At 41.6% G+C, this 24,392-nt stretch overlaps 1 protein-coding gene across 1 annotated transcript in view; it reads left to right on the forward strand.

Moving 5' to 3' along the window:
* pnt (ETS transcription factor pointed) overlaps positions 1-24,392 on the forward strand; it is a 677,261-nt gene that overhangs the window by 533,903 nt on the left and 118,966 nt on the right. Inside the window, exon 4 of the mRNA XM_071598027.1 lies at positions 3,666-3,782. Within this exon, the coding sequence (XP_071454128.1) occupies positions 3,666-3,782 (117 nt within the window). The remainder of the gene's footprint in view (positions 1-3,665; positions 3,783-24,392) is intronic.

A 24,392-nucleotide genomic window follows, 5' to 3' on the forward strand; every position in this document is an offset into this window, starting at 1 on the left:
TTAAAATATTTCAAGCAATCTAAACTAATTTATCTATGATCCTGTCAATATTATCTTGGTGATTAAATCAGTTCGAAGAATTTATTGGTGGAAGGATGTTCCTCAATCGCAATAGCGTTATCAACTGTGACGATCTTTGTAATTAATATTTGCGATTTGTGTTTGTCGTGGAAAACGAGTTTTTGCCGTATTTTTTCAAAGCGAAAGCATCCAATTATGAAATAAAAGTAATGCGTGACTTGAGATCCGCCGAAACTTTCGATTTTTATTTTGAATACGTTTTATAAATATTAAGCAAGTCCGTCACCAGAGCGTCTACTAAGGACCTCTGTTCGTTATTCAGTGTGCGAGCGAAAAGGACTAGAATTAATTGCCAAGTTTCGCCTCTTATGTAAGTCCCTGGATGGAGAAGCACATCAGTGTTTTCGGTCAGAAGTGCGACAGCAACGTGCGTCATTTCATCCGATAGCCATCCCCCGTAAAGATTCACCCAGATACCCACCGTGCTATTTATGTGGACATTAAAAGAATGATACTTACCCTTGCGTGAATTTCTCCTGTTTCAAGAATTAAAAAGAAAAGTGTTTCCTGGGAACCGGAATCGGGAAGGGACCGGAGTCTCAAGAAAGAAATAATTAGTATGGCAGCTTGGGTAAATAAGACATTCCAGCAGTGGGGATATCAAATGATGAAGCTTTTCATTAAGACATAATTTTGGATTGTGTCTCTATGGGAAAAACAGCATTAAAAAATTACAGCTGCAGAAAGGAGGATGTTGGAAGGATTCTGGAAATGTGGTTCTATGAAGGAGGATGATAAATATCCGATGGTTGGATAGAATGACTTCCTCTGCGAAGGCTAAGAAAAGAAAGAAGTCCGATGGAAAAAGGAAAAAAAGGATAATTTATTGAAATAGAATTTGTAAACATAATAGCCTTACGGTGTGTCATTGAGGGAAAAATTGACAGAAGGAACCACAGGAGAGGACGAAATGGGTCAAATATTGGAGATGAAGGGAAAAAATGATTCTCCTAGACAAGAGATTACAACCCAGATCTATCGAATGTCGACCGAGTACTTGAGCAAGTTAAGTTAATGACGCACCGAATTAGTGCATATTGATTGGCAATATGATTTTAAAAATTTGATAAATGGGAGAATGTTGGGCAAACGAGGAAGGGAATTGGGGAATAGGACGGGCATGTTGGGTGGATTGAAGAAATTATACGGAACTGAAAAGGTGCTTAATATAAAGTTGGATGCCAGGTTTAGTTTTGTGGAAGCGACAAGGAAATTTATCGTCCTACCATTGTGTAGCATTTGTCCATCCAAAATCTTAACCGATGGATTACTAATAATAATGATATACCAAGCTTACATTGGGATATGTTACTGTGATTTTGGTTGTGCATATAAGCGGATGAATCTGCTAGCGTTACTGTTTTGGGCATTTGTCGGAGTTTCTATGGATGAGTTTCAGAATTTACGATGATCGAGCCTATCTAACGTGAGACAACGAGTATTTCCTCGGCAGCTTGGCACGAAAATAACTTCGGTGAGAGTGATGGTCGAACAAGGATCTCGCCATTCTCGGGAGGTTTTGTCAATTTTTTCCACCGGCAGCCGTAATATTGACCATATTCTCCACCCACCGGTTTCAGCGGTTTCTCAGGCAGTAATCGAGATACTAACCCCGACCTAGCGCCGTTCGCAAAATTTGCACACCATTTTGACTGGAAATCCACCCTGCCGTGAAAACCCGACGCTTTGAAGGTTCCCGGGGCCTCCCATCCCTCTGCCCGGGGTGAATCCCCGCACTATTCGCGGAGAGGCATCCCCTCTTTCCCCTCCATAGACGAGATATTTTGGCAACGACCACTGTTTTTGAACCATTTTGTTCATGTCTAATTGGATTCGTCAAAAAAATATGCGAAATTTTCCCCTCCAGAATGCTCTATAAGAGTTTCGCATTTTTTTTATAATTCTTTATTTTATGCTATGGAAGGAAATTGTTTCGGGGTATTCATGGGAAGAGGGGAAAAGCGTGGGTAATAATCAAAAGCGTTTTGAATTCCGGAGGAACGAGTTTATTTTTTTCACCGCCGTCCAGCAAATGTGATGTGTGTGTTTTTTTCCCCCCGCTGTTGAGACTTTCCCGTGCGGAAACGCTTAGGTTAAGGTCTCCTCTCCCTATTATCATGCTTATTCCACCACGCCTATGCCATAATTTCCTTTTATTATAATTACCACGCATGCTCGCGTCTGCTTATTAAGCCATCACGGTAATGTTTCGAGCGGTTAAGGCTCCGGGGGAAAACTTTAAATCCATCGATTGCTCGGTTTTGCAATTTTCGACGGCAAGACCCAGCGTTTGTGTGTCTCAAAAGATGCGTTATCAATTTGGGTTAATTTTTTTCGTGGATGAAATTATGTGTTTTTTTAAATATTGTGATGAGGATCAGACATGTTGGTTGTCCTCTTGATTTTTGCAAAATAAACAGTTACGCCGACTCGAGGGAAATCCTCTTGTGCCAAAAATTATAAGCAATTCGTATGGAATTACGGCTCATTTAAATCTAGCACAGGCGAGTAGCAAGTTTTCGTTACTTGAATAGTCGTTTCTATGTCTGGACCACCCCTTTTTGCTTTCGGCTGTCTCGATCTTCCACAGTAATTGGTAGATGGGTCATTACTGGTGATAAACTAGTTAATTTTTAAGTAATTATCATGCATCATCGTTTTAATGATACATTGAGCTAAAGATGAAATTTCTAAACGAAAGGCAGGGGTGTGAATAGAAAATCACAAATTCACCGGTCCCGGAGAGCTAAAAAGTAAGAATCCATATCGAAGCCATTATTTTTTTTACTTTTGAGTTAGCAGTTATGTTAAATTGTCATATCAAGTTATGCCATATAAATGTTAACTATTGTGTGTCCATCACTCCTGACATTTTTCAACTTGCGAATGCGTTTAATCCTGAAAACAAGACCGATGGGTTTAATTTTTCGTTTGCTGTAGAGAAACGGATGTTGCATAAAGGCATATGGACTCCATTCACTATAGTTGAAACCAAGATTATGAAAAATGCAAATTGTCATTCTCGGATGTAGATTGACGAAGGTATTAGGTCAGTGAATCGGTGGATTTTATTGTCATTCGGAATGTTTTAATGTTCTCTTCTAGTTCATCGTACGTGGTACCCTGCAAGCCACCGCTTGGGTATGTGGCCGGGGGTGATTCAACACCCGGCGCGCAACATTTTTGTATTGTAATATATTCTGGAAGTGTTCTTTACTAAAGCGAAGTAAGACCTCTCTCATACTTTTAAATTACATTTTCCTGCAACCCCGTGTCATGAAACACGCCTTCTTTAGTGCTAACTCATATATTCCTCTGATGTTTGGGCATATAATTAATGAAACGTTTAATGTCAGTGTAGCACTCTAATATTTTAGGTACTCCGAAATACTTAATTCGACCCCTTCTATTTTTTTTTAATTTATGTCTTTCTCATCTTCCCTTTGCTTCAAAAATTTTCAGTGCTTAACGTAATTTGATTTTTTTAATTCTAACTCCCCTATTCATTAAATTTCTCCGAAATCTGTTTCTCTCGTCGCTTGTGTATGTGCAAACTCTAATCTTTTTCCTCTCTCTTTCCGCAGACATACCTACAACGGTGCCCCCCCTCACTCCGGGCACCAATAAGAAGATGACAGAAGCCCTGAGGGCTTCATTTGCATCCTGGGAGCATCATAGGATCCGCCTAAGCATCCCAAGAGGTGAGTCTCGACTTCTCTCCTTCCCCTTAAGGTGGCGTGCTAGATTCTCGCTGGCTTGAGACGAAATGTCGAATGGTTGAACATCCTAATGGTGTCTGAAGTGTCATAAAATTATACTGAAGCAAACATTTTATTGAATTAGCACCTGAATTGGAGTGAATTAACGGGGTGAAGTATATCCCTTGTGACGTACTATGTTATCGTGAACCATCTCGTGATAGCCTCTATCGTTCGGCCAATGACTACCGTGAGAGGGCGTTGTATATTTATTTAATCCACTACCGGTAAATAGCGGGAAACACCAAAGTCGTAGAGAATTGAATTATTGGAATCCAAAATCATGGGCATTTTCGTCACAGCCAGACTACAGCTGAATATTCTTTTCTCTTTGTGTTGCTCGGTATGTTTTTGAAGAAATTTATCAGCCTAAACATCAACCGTCAATCGTCGATCAGATCGCAGTAGTTCTTGGTCTACTTGTTGAACGATTTTAGCGGTCTGGATAATGGGCCTGTCACTCCGATCTTCGTCATGTACCTTTGTGGGGACATTTTTCAAGTCTCGACACACTTATCTAACCTTTGCTATACTCATTGCAGTAGGTCCATAAATTAGGCACAACTCCCGATAAATTTCGGCAGCTAGTGAGAGTAATGTTTTTCGTGGACACTATTATCTGATTCGTGAAGGATTCTCGGGTCTTCCACCGGGTCAAGGGTTCCATGTTGGCCGACGTTTTAACCCTTGACCCGGTGGAAGACCCGAGAATCCTTCACGAATCAAATACGCCGGGAAAGCACCAGATCTTACTTCACTATTATCTGCATTCACCTGTTAAACGATTACTGAATCAAAGCAATAACTTCAGCGACTTCAGAAACAATCGATAGATGGTACTGCATGCGTACAAAATTGTTTTGACAAGCCAATATTTAAATATAAGAAAACGGTCCTTACTCTTCGAATGTACCACGTAAATATGAACGGAAATCTAGCCAGTTGGTTTTATTAATCGCACAACAAGGCAAGAGAGAAGATTTAGAAATCATGGTTGTGTCACAAATTTTCAAGCATAAAAAGTTATGATTTTTTTGCGTGTATCGCTCGTTTGCATATTCACCAAAGTTCTGTATTTCGAACGCGCGCTGATCGGAACATGAACAGTAATTTCAACTAGCAGATACGTCGATGTACATCCCCTCGTGACTTCTAAAACCTCTGGTCACTCGTGGAACTAATTTTACCTTTGACTCAACGCTATATTATATTCCTCACCAGAAGGTAAACGTTGTTTAATTATGCTTGAATTCTTCCGCAAGGAGATAACAGTGATATATGTCGAATATATCCCCCCTGGCGTCTCCGGGACCCGCTCCCAACAATTCCCATCGCATTCCACCTACTCCATTCAGTTTAAAAAGCATTCCCACCGTGGATAGGCGTGCGGAAGTTGTTATTCACTTGTCAACTCGGCATGATAAAGCAGTCGAGCGAGTAATTGTGGAATTACATACTGTCGGCCAATCGGAATAACTCTTGGCGGCCATCGCGTTTCTTTTGGTTCGGAAACCGTTGCATTAGTTGATTTAAGGGCAAATGGGCGTATTGATCAATGCGTGTCACGTGACCAAGAGGTATTTCAGCCCCGCGTTAATGGGAGACTTCAATTTGTTGTGATAGGTTTATGCAGCGACATCTTCTGCTTGCCGTTTAAGCGAACTCGGTAGGACGAAGATTCTCATTCCGCGTCTTCAATTATCCATCGTCACTTGCTGTGGCGCATAAATTCTTCTGACTTAAATCTTCAAGGAATGCAAGAGATAATTTCTGAAATAATCGACTGTCCAACTGAATCAGCAATGGTAGAAATGTATCTTGCTCCGTGAGTCTCAAGGTTTGCATTCTTGCTTTTGGATTTTTTTCAATCTTTCTGAAATAAACGATACTGGGATTACTTTAATAACATTGGCAGCTTAATTATTCAAATACGATAAGAAATCATTGATGAAATATCAAATTTTCCGATTTTTCCTCTACGATTGACGTAAATGAAACGGAATGGATGCTTTAATAAGCAATCAATTTAGTTATGTCAGTCCATCGTTTATGGCGATTGAATACAATATGTATTTAATTAACATTTCGTTATTTTGATTAAAATATTAATTCATGGGTTAATTGTAATTTTGAAATAATGTAATCGTGATGTTTACTAGATCAAAATGTTATGCTTTTACCATGTATCCTCAATGAGAGAGAAAGAATTCTAAGTTTTAGTGTGCGCTTTTTTTATAAGTTCTATTCTGTTATTTTCTCCGAGTTGTCATTCATATATTGAAGTGTTCTATTATAATCTTCACTAAAGTCTGTTGATTTATGGTGTAGTTGTCAACTCTGCTCATGTTGCAGCAATTTATAATGACATACAGCCTATATCCTAGCCCTCCCATTTACTTTCAATTCCGGTGAAGGTATGGAGTCTCGCTTCGGTCACCGCTTTTATTTACTTTCACCTTTTAAAATGTTGCATTTCGTCATGGTTCAACTAATAGCATTTCGAAGGTGCAGTAGGTACATCAATTCACCTCCGCTTCTAATATTACAGAGAATTGAACCCACTGTGATGAAAACATGGATTATTTCATTAAAATATTGTGGGGGAAAAATGTACCTGCGATGGTGGATTTTGAAATTCTCACGGATGTGAATAATAATGTGTATGAAGTTATTACTAGCGGACAAAGACAATAACAAAGAACCACACAAAAAAGAGACTCGCTAGTTTTTTGAATATTCGGTGGTCCAAGCCACCTTTCTAAAGGAAGAGGAGGAAGACCCCTCCCTTTCTCTCTCTCTCTTTATATATATATATATATATGTATATATATATATATATATATATATATATATACATACATACATACACTTTTATATATATACAGGTATGTGCCTGAAGTACGTTCCCTACGACGCCATCCAGGAAGCGTACCGCGACTTAGCGGCATCGGTGTGTCGATGCACAAGGGTGGTGGTGCTATTTTGAAGAATTTGTGAGTGATTTGTACTTTGATCTACTATTACTGTTTTCCCCCGGATTCATTCTCGTTATTTTGGGGCAGATCATGAAAAGATGTGAATGTGTAAACTTTTACGATCAATAAGCAAGCCAAAGAGATGAGAATGAGTGGCGGAAGTGGAAAAAAAATCATCGAAGTTCTCTTGGTTTCCTGTTCTCACGTGGTTTCTTTCTGCTTCATTCACATCTGAAACACGAATCTGTATTCTGTCCTTTACATTTGGCGATTTGAGAGTCAAACCGACCACATTAATGCCGTTTCCCTCCGCTTCGTCCTCAAGTGTCCCCTCCACCTTGTTCTGCCATTCAGTCTTTTGTCGCATACATCACATTCTCACGACTCGAAGCTTCCCGGAATCAAAACACGCTCCAGTCACTCCCGAGTGTCGAAACCATCGGAACCAATTCTTTTTCTGCACCGGTCACGTGTGTCCCTCTGCGGTCTCACGCCGACCGAAGTCGGTTGCTCTTACCTCATTCGTCCCTCCATTCATTCTTTATCATCGTGCCGCCTTAATGTTTATTCTGCGACTGATTCCTTTATGCCTGTCCATGGCCAGTGCTTCTCAGCTATCGAGAGTCGTTGGATAAAATTTGTGAGAAAGGTTGTTCGTTAATAAATAATACTATTGAATTGTTACCTTGGAAGTTACGTCTTTATTGATTATATTGCGTCTACTATATATTGATATCTTGAAAACATTTTCACGCAGTAAAAGAAAATGAGATAAATTAATCCATTGAACAAGATATTGAAATAGCGAACTTTTTGTCAATGAAATTATGAAATATTTTTTTATGAGATAACAACAACAATTAACGCAATGTTAATTGATAATAAGCTCAAGTTGAGTTGTTTTTTCCGCGAATCTTAAAGAAGGTTATTTGATTCAGTTTGATCGAATATAATCTTGGAATAAGTTGCCTCGGTTATGTGATTTTATAATGTTGCATAATTTATGCATTCAATATTTTCGGAATATGTAAGCCAATCAGAGCTATTGAGACTCGTAGCTTTCAGAAACACACCGTCAGGTGTTCTCCGTCCTTCGTGAGTAATGTCGATTATTCTTAATCTTCTGTTTCGATTTCATTCGTATCTATTTTAGTTAATTTACACTTTTGTTCTTCAAAATATATGTAGTTTTCCGATCTGTAGAGGCACGAGAATAGTCTAATACAGGCTACTGGTGCACTTCATGCCACGATATTAGTCGAATATTCTTCAGTGTCGAGTCGATTTGAAATCCGTCACCGACATTTTCCCAGCATTCCACATAATTCTTGTTGTAACGTCATGAGTCCTCATCGCCGCAAGTGGCACGGTTAAGCGATGGCGCTCATTCAATATAATCCGTCGCCTCTGAACTCTTTACTGCCTGTCGCCGGAAATAGACCTCCACATCCTTACCCGTCGACCGGGAAACTCCGGAGATCCCGAGCGATATAGGAGGGGGGGAGGTGTGTCCCGTGTTCGACCCCCGGCCCTGCTCTCTCCCCACCTCCTCCCCCTCTGTCATCCCCCCTCCCCTCCCCAGCGAGGCTCATCCCCGCGCTTTCGACGGTTGGCGCGTTTCGTGGCGTGCGCATGCGCGGAAGGAGATTTGAAACCCGAGGGGGGGTTCAAGAGGTGGGATCTCCACCTCGGCTGCGAGGCAAGGACCCGCCCCCCGAGCCTCCCCCTCCACAAATCCCTCTGCTGCTATCAATCCGTCGGCGGCACATCAAATCTGAATAACTTACCATCATAAAGCGACCCTGCCAACTTGTTTGGCGGGGGGGGAGGGGTGTACAGAGAAGTGGGATTTAAGAAGGTGGTCCCAGGCGTGAAAGAAAGCATAATACACCTCCGTGCCTCCCCCCTTCTCTGTTTCTGTCTTTCTCTCACTCTCTAAGGTCCCATAACCGTCTTCGGAACCCGATGAAGCGGGAAAAAATTTAAAAAAATATTGAAGCCCTAGCAGTAGGAGCAACTGTCAACCTCGCGTCTCCTTTTTCCACGCCTCTTATCCCCCTCTCAACCCTTTTCGTCAGCTCAGCTGACCCTTAGCGGCTGCACAGCGTCTTCGAGGAATAGGGTTGGGTTGAATGGGGAGATGCCGGAGGGAGGGATATTGCGAGGTGAGGTACTGGTCGAGGACTTCGTCGTAGATTTCAAGGAACCTCTGGGATCGCCAGGTGGAGGGGCAAGTCGGTCACATCCTCATATCCCCACCTCCACGTCAACCCCCCTCCTCTAATTCACCACTTTCCTCCCCAAGGAAGGTCTTCCTCGCTCTTTTTCGTGGCTTGGGGGGAGGGGAGCGGAGCTAGTCCCGCAGCGGGTTTCCCCTTTGGAGAAGACGTTAGGGACACGAGGCACAAGCCTGGTGGTTGACAACCGCCCTTCGCTCACTCTGATATCGCGGAGCCCACCGGTTGTGATACGTGCAGTGAAAAACTTCTTGCGGTGTTCCGATGCCAGTTGTGTCGGTTTGGAAGCTATTAATTATTGTCGTTTTAGCAGTTTGACATTTCATCTCGACTGGCGAAATACGTGTGTATCTTCGTGATGAAGTAGTAATACTCTCAAACCGAAAGGAAAAGTTTCAGTTGCATAGTTTAATGTCAAAGTGAGGGAAAATATAGCCTTAAATTAAAGTCCTATCGTGATGCTCAGCGCCGCGAATCGTATTTTTTTTTGTGTGCACGCGAGAAAGTTTGGTGTCCTCTGAGGGATGACGTCTCTCAAAAGTATGGATACACTAGCGAGCTTGAAAAAAATCTAATCGGTGAGATCTAGATTCGTCGAAAGTGGGAGTTTCTACACGATGATCCATTTGCTAAATTTACGACTGTATATCTTCATTTACTTGCTAAGCCTCTTCTTCCCTCATCTTCACCTCGTGACTTACAATTAAATGCTCGAGAATGATGCCACTAATTACGAAAAATATTCCAGTAATCGTGCGTTACGGATACGTTTCCCACCAAATAAACTCAAGTTTTTAACCGAAAATATCATAATCATTACACCACCGTACACGTTCGAATGGTTTATGATCCTTACGATTCTCTGGTGCAAATATTTTCAGATTCACATATCATCTTCTCGCCAAATGACGGCGTTAGTAATCGTGGCCTCTTATCATAAATCTGCCGCGTTCTGTGTCGTTTTACGCCTGTGCTTCCGTTTTGTGACAGATGCAAGCGTGAGTGGGTAATCATGACACCATCGAACGTTATTTTCGCGCCGGTGCACTCGTGCAATTCCTCAGTTTCAACCCGGTCGGGTGTGGGCTACGAATTTATAAAGGGGAAATGTGAGTAGTAAGTCGTTCACGAGTCTCACCAAGGAGGCGGGTGGAAGGTATAGGGGGGAGCGGGGGGGGAATCGCCCAGGGATGGGTTTTTTCGGGGCGGGGGGGGGGGAATGCGGGGCGGGGGATGGGTTCTGGGGAACCGCTGCGCCCGAGCGTGTTTGTGATCTAGTTTTGGTAGGCTGTGGGCCATATGGCACCCGAAAACCATAACCACCCCTCTTATCCTTCCCCTCCCTCCCTCCCACCCGCTCGCTCCCTTCGCTGGCGGCCGGCTACTTCTGCAGCCGCGTTAACAGACCGCTTACGCCCTCTCCTCATCCCCTCCCCCTTTCCTCTAGGGTACCTCTAAACCCCCACACTTACCTCATTCCCTCCCTTCGCCCCGCGTGCTCATCCTTTCTCTCCGGATTTTGATGCTCATTTATTTCGTTTTTTTTTGGCATCGTAGTTCGCTTGATCCGAGGCCGTACGGCACAATCTTCGCTGTGCATTCATGTAAGAGAAATATTTTTGTACATTGCTATTGATAGAAACGTAGTAAACAATTTACTCCTGCCCTAAATAACAACCCTGAAAATAATTTAATCATTTTTACGAATGAAGGTGCGACATGTTTATAGCTGTTGATGCGTCTAAAGTCAATGATACCTTCCTGATTTGATTAATGCATCGCTTTTGTGGTTCTCTTTCCAAGAACGTTTTTTTTGGTAAAGAAAAACCCACCTGGGTTTACACAGTTCGTTGGCGATTCAGGGGGCCAATATTTTTCTATTTTCCGGCCGAAAATCATTTGTTTAACTACGAATTTTTATGACTTGGCTTCCATTTCCATGGAAGATAAGATCCCTGCAAACAAATTAGGAATTTTTTAAAATTACGAAGTCCTTGAATGAACGTTTAACGGAAGAGTAATTATGCAAAAGTTTATTTAGTAAGGAAATTCGCAGAATGGTTTTAGGTCGGGAATATGGTGAGTAGAATCGCTGTATTCGTGTTTTAGAATTCCTATTCTTTGTTGACGAAATTAAATTACTCGGGTAAAATGTGTTTCAAAGGGTTACCTATCGAATTTTTCACTCGAGCCTCTGTGAAATGAAGGCAGTCGCCATGCAGTGTGTTGTCAAGGGCAAAAAATTGATCACAATCGTACTGAGACGGTTTTGAGCTTAAATACGTATTAATTCTGGCCATATGATCACTAGCCATTTAGCGTGTCTTCAAATAACATCACATTTCGGAGCTTCCATTGTACATCTTCGTCGGTGTAATCGGAGGGGGAGAGTTAAATTATGGTTCATGGTTCGTCAGAGATGGCGGGACGATCTCGTCGGATCGCGGGGCGTCGCAAAATTCTCCCGGCCGCCAGGCCTACGCTGTCCGCTCACCCCACCGCTCTCCTCCCCCAAGCCCCAAGCCATTTGGTTCTTGTCCCTCGCGCCTGCCATTAGGAGCCAGGGGTCCTCAACCTTTCCGTGGATGGTGCGTGGAGAGGAGTGGGGATGTTTCGTGTGTATATGTGTGTGCAGTGGGGGTGTGAGCGAGGCCAGAAGTGGTGGAGGGGGAGAAATAATAAACTTACCTGCTTGCGTCCCCATTATGTAGTTTTTCTGCGAGTAGGGTCCCATTCAACCGTCGCGGTTAGTTCGGTGTAGTCCATTTATGGCCCCGGACGTGGGAGTATGAGTATCGGAAGGGTCCGATGTAAATGGGATTATAATGAACGGCAAAAGGGTCGATTCCCTTTATTGTCTCCCCACCTCCCTTCTTGGGTGACGGGGAAAAATAACTCGGGATGTCATATTTGTGGCGGGAGCTTATAATCGAATTTTCAAACAAGTAGTGGAGCGAAATATGGGTCTGATATACATGTATACCTACCCACCACTCGGTCGAAACCCTCATGAATTTCCATTCCTGTGATCGCTACCTCTCAAAGGCGTCTTCACACATCTTTTTATGAAAGAATGGAAAGTACTCAGGAATTTTTTTAGAAATTAGAGTAAAAATAGATAAATTGAATCAGTGCGGTACAACTCGTTGTGCCGTGGGAAGACTTGGGGTATCGTCAAGGCAACGTTTTTATCTAGGTGCTGAAATTGCGTGCATTAGTTTAGTGTTTATCGTAAGTATTCAGCACCGTTTCAATGGAGACTCGTTCTATCTCCGGTGGAAAAATACGCAGTTAACTGTAAATGCGTGAAAAAAGATTTTTCATTCCGTTCTGCAGATTTTGTATCGAGTACCGATGAGGTCCAATTATAATTTTTCACTCACTGGATTAAACTTCATTGGGCTAATGTTCCATCCCTTGCCGTCTTTCGTCAACGTCGAGAGTCCCACGACAAGTAACCATTAGTGCCGGAAACGGCGTCGACTACGCCTCGGTGATCCTCAGTCCGACGTTCACGCATCATATTTTTTACGCGGGTCGTGCGGAATATTGGGACCTTGTGAGAGTCGCTCGGAGAAGGGAAGAATGAATGCCTTCTATGCTCGAATAACTCCGCGTGTTATTCGTTAAAAAGAAGACTTTGCGTGTCCTTGTGCGATGGAATGAAGTAGTTTCGGAGAGGTACGGATAAGCAGAAAAAGTTTTTTTTGACCTGACAGTGAATGTTTCATTGCAAGTTCCTCGTACCTAAGTACAAGGAACTTTCTTTTTCTTCAACGGGACATATTTTTCACCATTTCCATGGAAAGTTAAAAGTATCGTACATGACGATATCACTGTGTTAGCTCTTCAGCGATGAAATCAATCATAGGCAACCGCAGAGAACGTTGAAGTCGGAAATATATGGCAGACATAATTTTTTGTTACTTCTGGGTGCAATTTAGGTTTTATTGCCTTTAAGTTGAGAAATGTTCTTAATTTTTTATAAAATTTCGGAGAATATTTATAAGTAAATGAACATAGTGCGTATCTTTGAGGTGCGTATCTATTGCGGATGTGCTTGTCCTTCGAGGAAAGCCAGAGTAGCAGGCTTGATCAATTCTGGCAGCTGGCGTTCATCAGACTTAGAGAAGGTCGAAAACGGCTTCATTTTACGAAATTCTGCGTCACCTTTCCAGTTATCGGTTCAACGCCCGAGTCGCGGACGAAGATTGATTGTGTTCTTGTCGAGAAAAACTTATTACTCCTCCTCCTTCGGAGAAACTTCGGGATCATTAATTGGCATTGACTCGTTTCTCGTAAAATGCTAACCAGCGAATTAGAGCCAATTAAATGCCCAAGACAAATATCCCACAAAACGAAAATTGATGTTACTTTTCCTTGGAGAGTTTATTTAAGAAAGTTGTGTCTTTTTAATTAATTAAAAATTTTTACTTTTGGCGATCAATATTTTATTTCCATGAAAAGTAACACTTTGAGTTTCTTTCACGTCGATGGTAACGCCATATATGATGACTTGCGAGGAGGAATAGACTGTCCTTCGCTACTCACGTCACGCGTCGGTTGACGAGCTTGTCATAGTGAACATTTTGGTTGTTGGAAGTTGAGATTGAAGGACAATTGGTGTACTAGTTTAAGGACGCAGTTTTGATATTGTGGAAAATCAATTAACTCTTTACTCGTGATGGCGATCTTTCATTTAGTCGATTTTTAAAAATTCAACATGCTTGTTTTCATATTATCATACGTTGATTTTTATTGATCATAATCTCTTTTATTAGATTCTATCACGCTCATGCAATATAAATTATCGTGTGATTATCTAAGATGCTGATTCTGCAGGTATATTTTCCAGTTATTGTTTGATGTATTTAAATTGAAAATATTTTTATATTTTGGGTAATTATTACTTTTCTTCTCTTCCCAACTGCTAGTTACGTTCTCTGTCGATCAATTAGCAGCCGTCTCACGCGGTAAACGTCGCGGTGTAGTGGAAGGGGTGAATTAAACAGTTATACATTGCAAAGTCGTTACGCCGATTGCACCCGAGCGATCAGACGCTCATCAAAATGGCGATATGTACTGTTTAATGAGCCGTTTCCCGGATTGAATCGTTCATCGTGATCGGCTCTCTCTCGGATTTGCCTCACAAGTGCGAGGTTCTCTTCTGAGAGAGCGCAAGCAGCCTCTTTGTGTATACCACGCCGCCATTTTCTTCTCCCCCCTCCTCCTTACATTCTCTCCCTGCACTCCCGCTTCTTCAGAGGCCGCGCCTCCTCTAAAGCCTCCCTCTCTCCCCAAACCCTTCCCACCTAAACCCCTCCTGATCTCCCCCCCCCCTCGTTCCCCCGTCTTGACTAGCACACCGCCTTATTGCCCCCGTGACACTATCCAGAGTTGCCGCCTGGATGGTGCGGTGCTTGCGGAAAGGTGTGCGTATGGGCGTGTGTTTTCAGGCTATGGAGGATGGATTGGGGGTAGGAGGCAGGCTGCTTTGCTTTGCGGGATTGTGTACGGGATCGTAATGGGTTGGGCCAAGATCGGATCCTTGTGGTACCCCTTCGCGATGAGATTCTTCCTCGAGTCCATCCCTCAGCCATCTCTGCTCCTTCCTTCCCCCATCATACCTCGGGTGAGTGGAAAAGATTCCAAAATTCAAGTAGCCAAAACTATTTTATTTCGACAGAATAAAATTTAATAAGATTAAGTTATATGCTAAAATAGTTCATAAACTAGAGCAGGTGGAATAGTTTACTTATAATGGGAAGTTTTATGAACCGAAATGTTCTTAGTAGTAGGGACAAAAAGAGAAGGATTGTGTTTGGTAAAGAAGCTTCACAATGATGAGGGAATTGATGAGGACTCTGAGTGAGGATGTGAAGAAAAGGTTTGTCAAAGCTTTGATATGGAGCGTAACTATGTACGGCGCGGAAACATGGTCACTCTAGCAAGATGATAGGCGTAGATTGGAGACCTTGGAAATGTTGTTGTGGAGAAGGATGGTGAAGGTGAAGTGTAAAAAAAGAAAAGCAAACAAGGAAGTGCTGGTGGGGATGAATGAAGAAATGAGAGAGGTACAAAGGCGGCAGGAAAGATGGAAGCGTTGAATTTTAATTGGCGATGGTATGTTGTAGACTGTGATATAGTGGAGAACGTTAGACAAGCGAGGAAGGGGAAGGAATAGGATAGGAATGTTGGAATGAATGAATGAAGGGAGGAAGGAAATATACGACGATGAAGAGGGGTATGATGTAGAGTAGATGTTGGGTTGTTTTTGTGAGCGAGGCAAGGGAATTGTCATTGCAACGTTTGCAGTATGCGCCCATCCAAGACCTATCATAACAAATAGATTATCAATATTAATAATAGTAAAATCTCTAACCCACTTAAAGATATCTGCAAGCACCATTAAGATTATGAATTCGAGCGCAGGATAAGGAGTGTGTACGTCTTTTTAATGATTTTTTTGGAAAAGAGAAATTATGTCGAGGGAGGAAAAGAATTTTCGTTCATAGAATGATTAAAGACCGGGTAACTTGCTGCGTCGGGATTTCTAGTAGAGAGATCTGGTTTCAAATTCTGGTCTATGCCTTTGGACAACCCCAGCTGAAGTCCATGGGCTGCGATTTTCTGTTTAGCGTGATTTCAAAAGGGTGTAGGGAAAGGAACTGATGGCCATTTGTGTACGTCTGTGAATTCAACTCGGGTTGACGTGTGCCCAGAGCTTTTATATCCAAACGTCTGGTTCTTTATGTGATGATGATGATAATACTGTAAAAATAAGATGTTGATGGTGTCATCCACATGATCGAAGATCATCGTGAAAGATGATGTTAGAATTTTGTGCGATTCATATTTAAAGTTTTCTTTTTGTCATATCAGTAGTTTTGTTCATAATTGACAACTTGTAAGCACACGGGAGGAGAAGCCATGGGAAAAGGAATACCACATAACAATCTTTATTATAATTGGTTCTTAGACGCCGTTTAGTCTGTAATATCGGAGGGATTAAGTTTCTAGTAGAAACCGTAGTTTACCTATTTCTTTTCAATGGAGTGAGAAATGAGACTAAAATATCTGATTTCATCTGAAGATTTTGTCGCGTAGACACTGCTTGACAATCATATTTTATGAGAATTCGTTCTTGGAAAAATCTTCCCGCAGTTTTTAAGATTTAAACCAAACAGAGTCAAACTCCCGTACATTTTTGTTAACAGTTATACTTCAACATTTGAACCAGTTCCTTCCGTATGACACTTCAGTGACAGCACCGGGCTGTCGTATTTTCATTTAGCCCGTGCGTTCCTTCACTAGACTTTCTAATTGGTAGACGAGAAATCCCCGATATCTCCATGCCCTAGTCCGCTAGAGATATTCTGGTTCTTTCGGAGCGCTTGTTTTTGACGGTGGACGGGCATGGAGGGGGAGGTAGGGAAGGGGGTGTCGTAATCCCATTTGGTGTAGTTGGAGGCTTCGGCAGTTGCTTCATCCTTGTTCTTTTTCAATTCGTCCGCCGCTTATCCTCATTTTCCCTTCTATACTCCTCTCTAGGCCCATTCCACCTAGCCTCCTATTGGCCTATCCATCAGCAAGAGCGACTCTCTCAACCGCTGGCCCGCCCGAAAATATTGTCTCCGCCCTCTCTGGCCTTGGTTTACGAGGGGGAGAAGGGGAGGGAGTGCGCGATGGGAGTTCGGTCTCCGTGGATTCCCCCCACGGCCGGGGCATGAAGACTTGGTGCCCTCTCGAATTTATCCGTCGTCGTCGACGGGCGGTAATGCTTTTGAGTCCCCGAAAGACGTCGTCGTCTCCTCTCTCCCAACCACAAGAGTGACATGGTTTCCTTAAGAGCCATCCGCGGTAAGGGAGCTGCTACGTTTTTATTTCGGGGATGCAAACGGAGGGTCCGCTCCGGTGTTCTTTTAGTCCTCAATCGGGAGACAATGGCCACTGGATGGGCGTGTTCTTGCTTGTTTTTTTTGCGTTCCTTGTAGTTTTTCTTTCTTTAATGGTTCCGCACGCCCAGAGGAAATGCAGTTATTTGGGATAGACTGTCACTAAAATGTACCGCAATTTTTTTAGTGAGTTGGAGTGTAAAATGTTTCTTTCCTAAAACGTTTCCTTGCAAAGTTTTTGATGTGATTATCGCGGAAGGTAACTGCGTGAAATGTATTCAGGGGGGTTGATTTCTCAGTGATCATCGATTCGTTTATTTAATATTTCGGCATGTCTCTCGTTATAACTAGTTGGACAATTTGTAACCATTTGTCAGTTTTATCAATGTAACGTAAGCCTTTGGCTGTTGTCTTGGATTTTTCAACGATAAATGTTGTCGCGATTCGCAATTGCGAACACAACCGGTGAAGAATCGAAATGAGCTCCGTGTTTGTGGATTGCCTTAAAAAAGCTGTGCTTTTTGTTCCAGAATTTATTTATTTCGCGCAAAGAAAGTCATTTCTCCACTGCCTACGGATGCACTCATATGCGAAGGTTACTGGTGAGCCTACTGGCGAAGCTACGATTGATTCTGGTCGCGCGCACCCGTATTGGAAATTCCAAAGCGCTTCGAGTGCATCAGCGTTAAGGCATTCCTGATTGATCGAGAAGACCGAGGGATATATATAAAAGCATGCCTTTGGGTGTCACCGCAGTTCATCTTACTGAAGACTAGAAGGCCGCTGGGTCGTTCTTACTATTTTTTCAAGGCATACATTTTTACGAGCCCATTCATTTCGGTCCATTTGGCTTTTGCAACGCAAACTTGCCGGGCTACTCTGCTGCGGTTGAACAAGGGTTCCGAAGGACACTGAAGACAATAAGCATTTGATGTGCAGGGTCGAATACGTGATCTTTCCGAAATTTCGTCGATGAATGAGTAAAAAATGTTAAGCTACCTCGCTACGTGGTTTTCCATGGCTCAAGGTTATTGTTATCGCAGTAGCATATTTATTTTTTTGGCCTTAGTCCGAAAACAGCACTCTTTGGTCTTTGAATCGGACTATTAACAGTGAAAACAATGGAGACGATCACCAATCGAATTAAGTGACCATTCGGTCGAAAACTATTTTAAAAAAATGTGTTACCTTGCGTAATATTCTAGAGTTTTTTTTTCGATCTTACGATTTCCGATGCCTGCGTGTGGAAATAAATTTTGCTCTTTGGATCTTGTGGCTTTTCCTCAAATTACAACCTCATCCTCCTGTTTGACTTTTTCTAACAAATTTGCGCATTTGCAAATTTTAAGGAATAGGTTTTCCTTCCACTTCAAGTAAAAATCTAAAGTTCGAGATCACATTGTCAAACACAATTAGTGTAACAGGGTTTCTTTGGGTCTGGAAAACAATTAAAAATTGGAACATACCGGCCAGTAAAATTTCAGGAACTCGTTTAAGAAAAACTCGGGTTACTCTGTTAGAATGAAATCATAAAAACTCAGGGATTTAAATCCTCAACAATTAATTTGTTGTGTGTGGTTTTTGATGTTGATATATACTGACAGTTTCCTAATCTTAAATGAGCATCTAGTCTTATATTCTTCTTTTAATTACACCATGTGACAATATGCCCTTATGGTACAGATGAAGGCAATGAAGTAGCCAACTTCTCTGGAAACTTAACATCGCTGACATTTTCCTAAAATGATCTTTTGCGTTGGACGAGAGAAATTTAGTATCCCTGTATATGTAGGCTATGATCGGAGTGTGATTAAGAGATGAGGAAAGCAAGTAATATATGGTGTGGGGATCGCTAAAATCCTTGATGAGGACGAAAAATACTTGCTGTGAACTTGAAAGCGAGCTTTTTCTTCACCAAACTCGATTGTATTGTTTGTCGATTTTGCATGCTGACCTCGGTCGGTCGACAAGGAAAATTTTCCTCGAAGCGAAAAGGGACGATGTTATTCCCCATTCGTAAGTTTCCCAAGTCTCTCTCTCTTTCTTTCTCCCCTCCCTCTCCCCCTAACTCTCCTTCACCGCTGGGCCATTATCATATCTCGGAACAAGCCTCGCGAGAAGACGAGCAGGTGTTCGTCCTTTCCCCGCAGGAGAGGTCGCTTGAGTGCTAGTGCGTGTTATAATCGTCGATTTCTTCTCTCCCTTGTGTTGTCATTCTTGGCATTAGTACCCTTTTACCTGTAGTCACCCCGCGAGAAACGGATAGCGAAGCGTCGAAGATGCCACGGCTCTCCGAATGTGGCTGCAGGGTTTATTTTCAGCGCGGAAATCCCGTGCGATTTTTTTCCGAGCGATTTTAATAGTTCGCACGTTTGCGTACCCATGTTCATATTATTTATACCGTCGACTGGAATCCATTTTACAGTATAATTACGGTTCGAGAAATTGAAACGTCATATCGCGTGAGAAAAATTCATCTTTGAAACCTGGTTATCATCACTGGTTGTCGTAGTATTGGATTGACACAGCTTCCCACTCAGTCCACATGCTATCCGTCAACATCTTTATATAAATCCTTGCATGTCTTCTCGCCGGCTTAATACATCCTTTGTTCCAAGTATTTCATTCGGGTACTTATACTGTTGCTCTTTCCATTCTCTTTAATCGCGGCGACTGCCTCTCCATTAAGCGATCGTGTCTCGAAATGTTTGCCGTAAGGCAATCTGTTATACTATATAGCCGAGTTTTCCTTCCTTCTTCCGCTACCACCTTAAAACCTATTATTGGATTATACTCGTTGGCAAACAGGGAAAGCCAAGACATTTGTATTCTACGTTATATATAGGTGGGGAAATCCGATTCAAATGTTCGTAATGTTCGCGCGTATTAAAAGGACAGGTATAAGCAATTACTGTCGCATGGTTAGAGATGGTTAAATCTCGCACTATTTAAGATGAGTTAAATTGAATAATATACATTGTGATCAGTTAAATGCAAGTACCTATCTCCGTATTACTTGCAATATCAATAAGCTAACATTAGAAACAATTCGTTGGATTATGTAAGTAACATCTGGTGTACTAACATTTCATCATTCAAAAGACGATATTGTGTTCTCTATAGTAACTTTAAATGATCTTGATGGTTGCCCATTTACCACAATCTTATGGTAACTATACCTACGATGGGTTTCTTTCATTTGTGGAAGAAACCGTTGATGTCCGTGAAACTGCAATAATGCTCATCTCTTCGGGAAGGACTTCGGGGTGGGGGGTAGAATGAAATGGCCGAGCGTGTCCGTTCAAACATTACGGAAAGATTCATTATAAAAATTCCACCATGAGTAAAGCGTTAAATAACCTGTGCTGGGAAATTCAAAGAGCAAGAACAGGTTTCCCGGAAATCGATGAAGATTGATAAAATTCACAGTTAACTTGGTATTTTGCTTTCCAGTGTTGTCAAGCGTAATGAAAATAATCGGATCAGATCAGTTGGTACGACTGAATGTCGAGTGCAGTGATTCAGGGAGATCTCGTACGTTTCTCAAGGGAACTATCTCAAAAATGGAAAAGTCCTATTCTGAATGTATTGGGAGACACTGTCTTAGCATCATGAACTAAAAGCCCAATAAATTGCCCAGCAGAGAACCCATTGGTTATATGTTTCCCTTTCCATTGCTTTAAAATTTGACTGGAAATGTTCGACGTTAGTTGCATCTTCAATGGAGATTGCATTAGTTGAAAGCAATTGGAATTAATTCTGCTATGATGTCAATATTTTCAAATCCGACGACCAGATATATTGTATTCTTAAGAACTACTTCATACAATTGAATTATGTAAGCGAATTTGTTCGTATTTGGTGAGACTAATTTCTTAATACTTCATTAAGTATTACATTATATATATATATATATATATATATATATATATATATATATACATTTATATATACATACATTTATATATATATATATATATATATATATATATATATATATATATATATATATGGGTGTGTATAATACTATATTATACTTTTTCTTTCTGATGTTTTCATTTGGCTATTACCAGCTTGGCCATTGCCTGGCTTGCTACTAATTATTGGTTGGTTTAACTGTACCACATGGCTGATTACTGAATTGTATTGTAATTAGTAAATAATTATTTTCTTGCGATGAATAATGAAATATGGGAGTTTATAATGTAAACCTCGATGAATTTTAAAAATAAAGTTTTACTTTCTTATTGCGAAAACGGGTGGCCTTCAATAAAATTGAAAGACAAAATATCATTCTCGTCTTATCAATTGTTCTTTTCCAATTCAAATTGAATGACGTAGTAAGAGCGCCAAATGAAATACGGTTAGTCGAAATTATTGGCAATGCTCATTATTTCGACATTTTGTCTCCTGTTTTGCGCCGACCATATCTTTGGGGAGCTATGGAGCTAATCCATAAGGAGAACCTCAAGGCATTCATATCATTCAAAGAGTTTGGTCTTTCTTGATTCTCATGTAGCAATTAATTGCCTTGTTACGGCGTATGCCGCAGCGGGAGACTTCTCAGAATCTTAAAAGAGGAATTTCATTTCTTCAAATGTACTTGTTATTGCCTTTTATACGCAGAACATATCCGCTAATTGGATTCTTTTCAGTGACAGTTTGACCAAAGTTCTAGCTTTTTCAGAAATCTTTACAGTTTCTTTAAAATGTCCAATTAACGAGTGAAGACTGAGGGATGCGAAAACGTTCTCTCGAGGGGCCATCCTAACATCAACTACAGACTTTACTCGCATCCGGTTGAGCTGCTTTATGTTATCTTCAAACTTGAATTTGTTTTTTGTCCGCAATTGAAATAAAATTTTCGGGTTGACCTGGTTGATATTTTTGGAGAACGAATGGGAACATATTTTTAGGACGATTACGACGTGGATCACTCCCGGTGCTTTTGATTTTCGTTCGATCGACTTCATTGATCTCTATGGCTCTCTATCCACATTTATAAAGAAATAAGTAAACGAATTTTTAAAGTTGCGATGGAAATTCTTAAGAGCAGTACGTAATTTTGACGAGTTAGTCGAATACTTAAACATAAACATATTGTGAAGGACACTTCGATGAATAGTGACGGACTATACGTGTGTGTGTGTTCAACATTTCAGAATTAGGTAAAAGGAAGTGAAAATAGTTAAATAAAAACCTGAGGAGGTGAACAAATCGAGTGAAATAAGCGTTGTAGTGGACGCATTGCGAGGATGTAGAAGTTTTACAAAGGAAGGGTGAAATTTGTTGGCTATACGGAGAGGTGGAAGCACAGTCAGGAAATGTAAAAGGAAAATCCCTGCATTCTATTGAAGATAACATCAGAAAAGTTATAAATTGAACCAGGGAAGATTCAAGAGATGGAAGGAATAAATAGAAGAAATATGTGGTCAAGTCATTAGGCCAGCAAGCGTTGACATTTAAAGAGAATTTGACGTAGGTGAAGATAGATTAGGTCCAGGCGTACTCCACGGTTAGGTAGAAAGGACATTAAGGGAACTGAAATCAAATTAGGCCGTGAGGGTAGACCCTACGAAACTACTTCAAGGTTTAGGAAAATGTTGGAGTTAAAGTTTTTAATTCTTAGCATCTACAAGGGAGGAATTTGACCGGAAGATTACGTCATATCATTGTTTATTCCAACCCCAAGAAAAGGGAAAGGCAGCAATATGTGAAGACTAAAGAACAATAAGTTTGATTTCGAACGAAACTAAAGTGGTACTTAGGAGATTATGAGTTTGATTTCAGAAAGGGAGAGGCACTCGTGATGCCATTACAATATTGAGGTCAGTAAAGAATGTGGTCGCGTTATATTAAATTCTCATTTGTCTTTTTTTGTGTTTGTCACGCTTGTTCACCCAAGCAGTTTAATTATCGCTTTGCGAGCTTTTCCACTAATTACTCTGTACACGTTATTAATAATAAAATCATGTACACATGTATAATTTTGGTCGGTGATTTTGTCTTTTCTGCTCTCAAAATCAAGTTTCCCACTATCACGGTCCACCGGGCGAAATAAAAGAGATCGCTCATCTCTTTATCCTCGTCGATTCATTATATCTCCTCGAAGTTCTTTAATTTATATTGTGCGGGGGAAAGAAATCGCCCGCCACTCTTGCCTCCCTCCACTCCATCCTCAACGGGAGCTCGGGGAGGGGGAGTTGAATCTTCGAGAACGAAATCCTAACGTATTCAATCCTTCTCATTTTCATTGTGGATTAACGAGGCCCTTTCCCGTCGCCATAAGTCTCCCCAATTTCTCTCTCCCCCAAATCCAACCGTTCTCCCACAAACAAACCTTTTGATGTGAATCTTTTATTCCGGCTTCGACTTATAACTCCTCCCCTTCTGCACCCCCCCGCCTGCCCCCCCCCCCTTAGCCACCCGCCCCAACCCCGGGGAGAGGGAGAGAGCGGCTCCCGGGTCGTATTATTCTTCGCATAATCCTTTCCTCCTTTGTAGCGAGATGCCTCGGGTGGAGGAACAGCGTCGCCTCCTTCTGGAGATGCTTATGAATCTCCCCGCCGCGAGAATTTATTTTATTCCTCCTTTCCATCCTTGTCAGCCCTGGAGACTTTTCTCTCGACCCGTTCCCCACCTCTCCCTCCCCTCCTACCCGTATTCTTTCATTTTCGAGAAGGCAAAGAGGGGAAAGCTCGATCTTCAATTTTTACCTCCCCCTACACCCACGAAGAGAGATGTCCTTTTTGAAGTACCCACAACCCTGCGGACTACAAGGGATTTTAATTGGAGCGATGTACTTTTATGCCCAGCGCCCGAGAACCGTCCCTCCGCCGTGGCAGTCCTCTTCCGCGTGGTCGGGGCGAAGGGAGGATTTTCGCGGCGTCTTAGGGTGGTTGGATTTGGGGGAGGGAATAAAATGACGGATGAAAAGGCATGATCCCGCTTCCCAGAAGATCCCTGAAGGTAAAAATTAATTGACAAGGCGCACGCGAGCGAAAAGGATGGGAGGTTTGAAAAACGGGAATGGAATGAATTGAAGGAGCTTGCCTCTTTTCAAATGGCAGTCGTTTTTATGCCTTGTGATAATTTTTAGTTACGATCGTAATACTTTTCATCCGTTTCTCTTCCGAATGCTTAATTAGCGTGTATTGATGCCGAAATGCGCATGCTTCAAAATTCATAAAGTTAACAATTGGCCGAGATTCCCGACGATGACCCTTGATCCTTTTGAACTGGTCTTGTGATTATAATCATTATTTATCATATGTAACTATTATAAAGTTTTTGCGTGTCTCACGATCTCCAATGAAGTGCGATAGCAGTATAAATGTTTCAAAGATGTTTGATGATTAATTGAATTGTAGTTTATATTTAAAAATTATGTTTTTAGCGTTCAATATTTCGATGTGTACAAAATAGTTCAAATTTTGCTCAATAGCA

This window comes from Hetaerina americana, unplaced genomic scaffold (genome assembly GCF_022747635.1).
Source record: "Hetaerina americana unplaced genomic scaffold, ioHetAmer1.1.p SCAF_9, whole genome shotgun sequence".
NCBI lineage: Eukaryota > Metazoa > Arthropoda > Insecta > Odonata > Calopterygidae > Hetaerina > Hetaerina americana.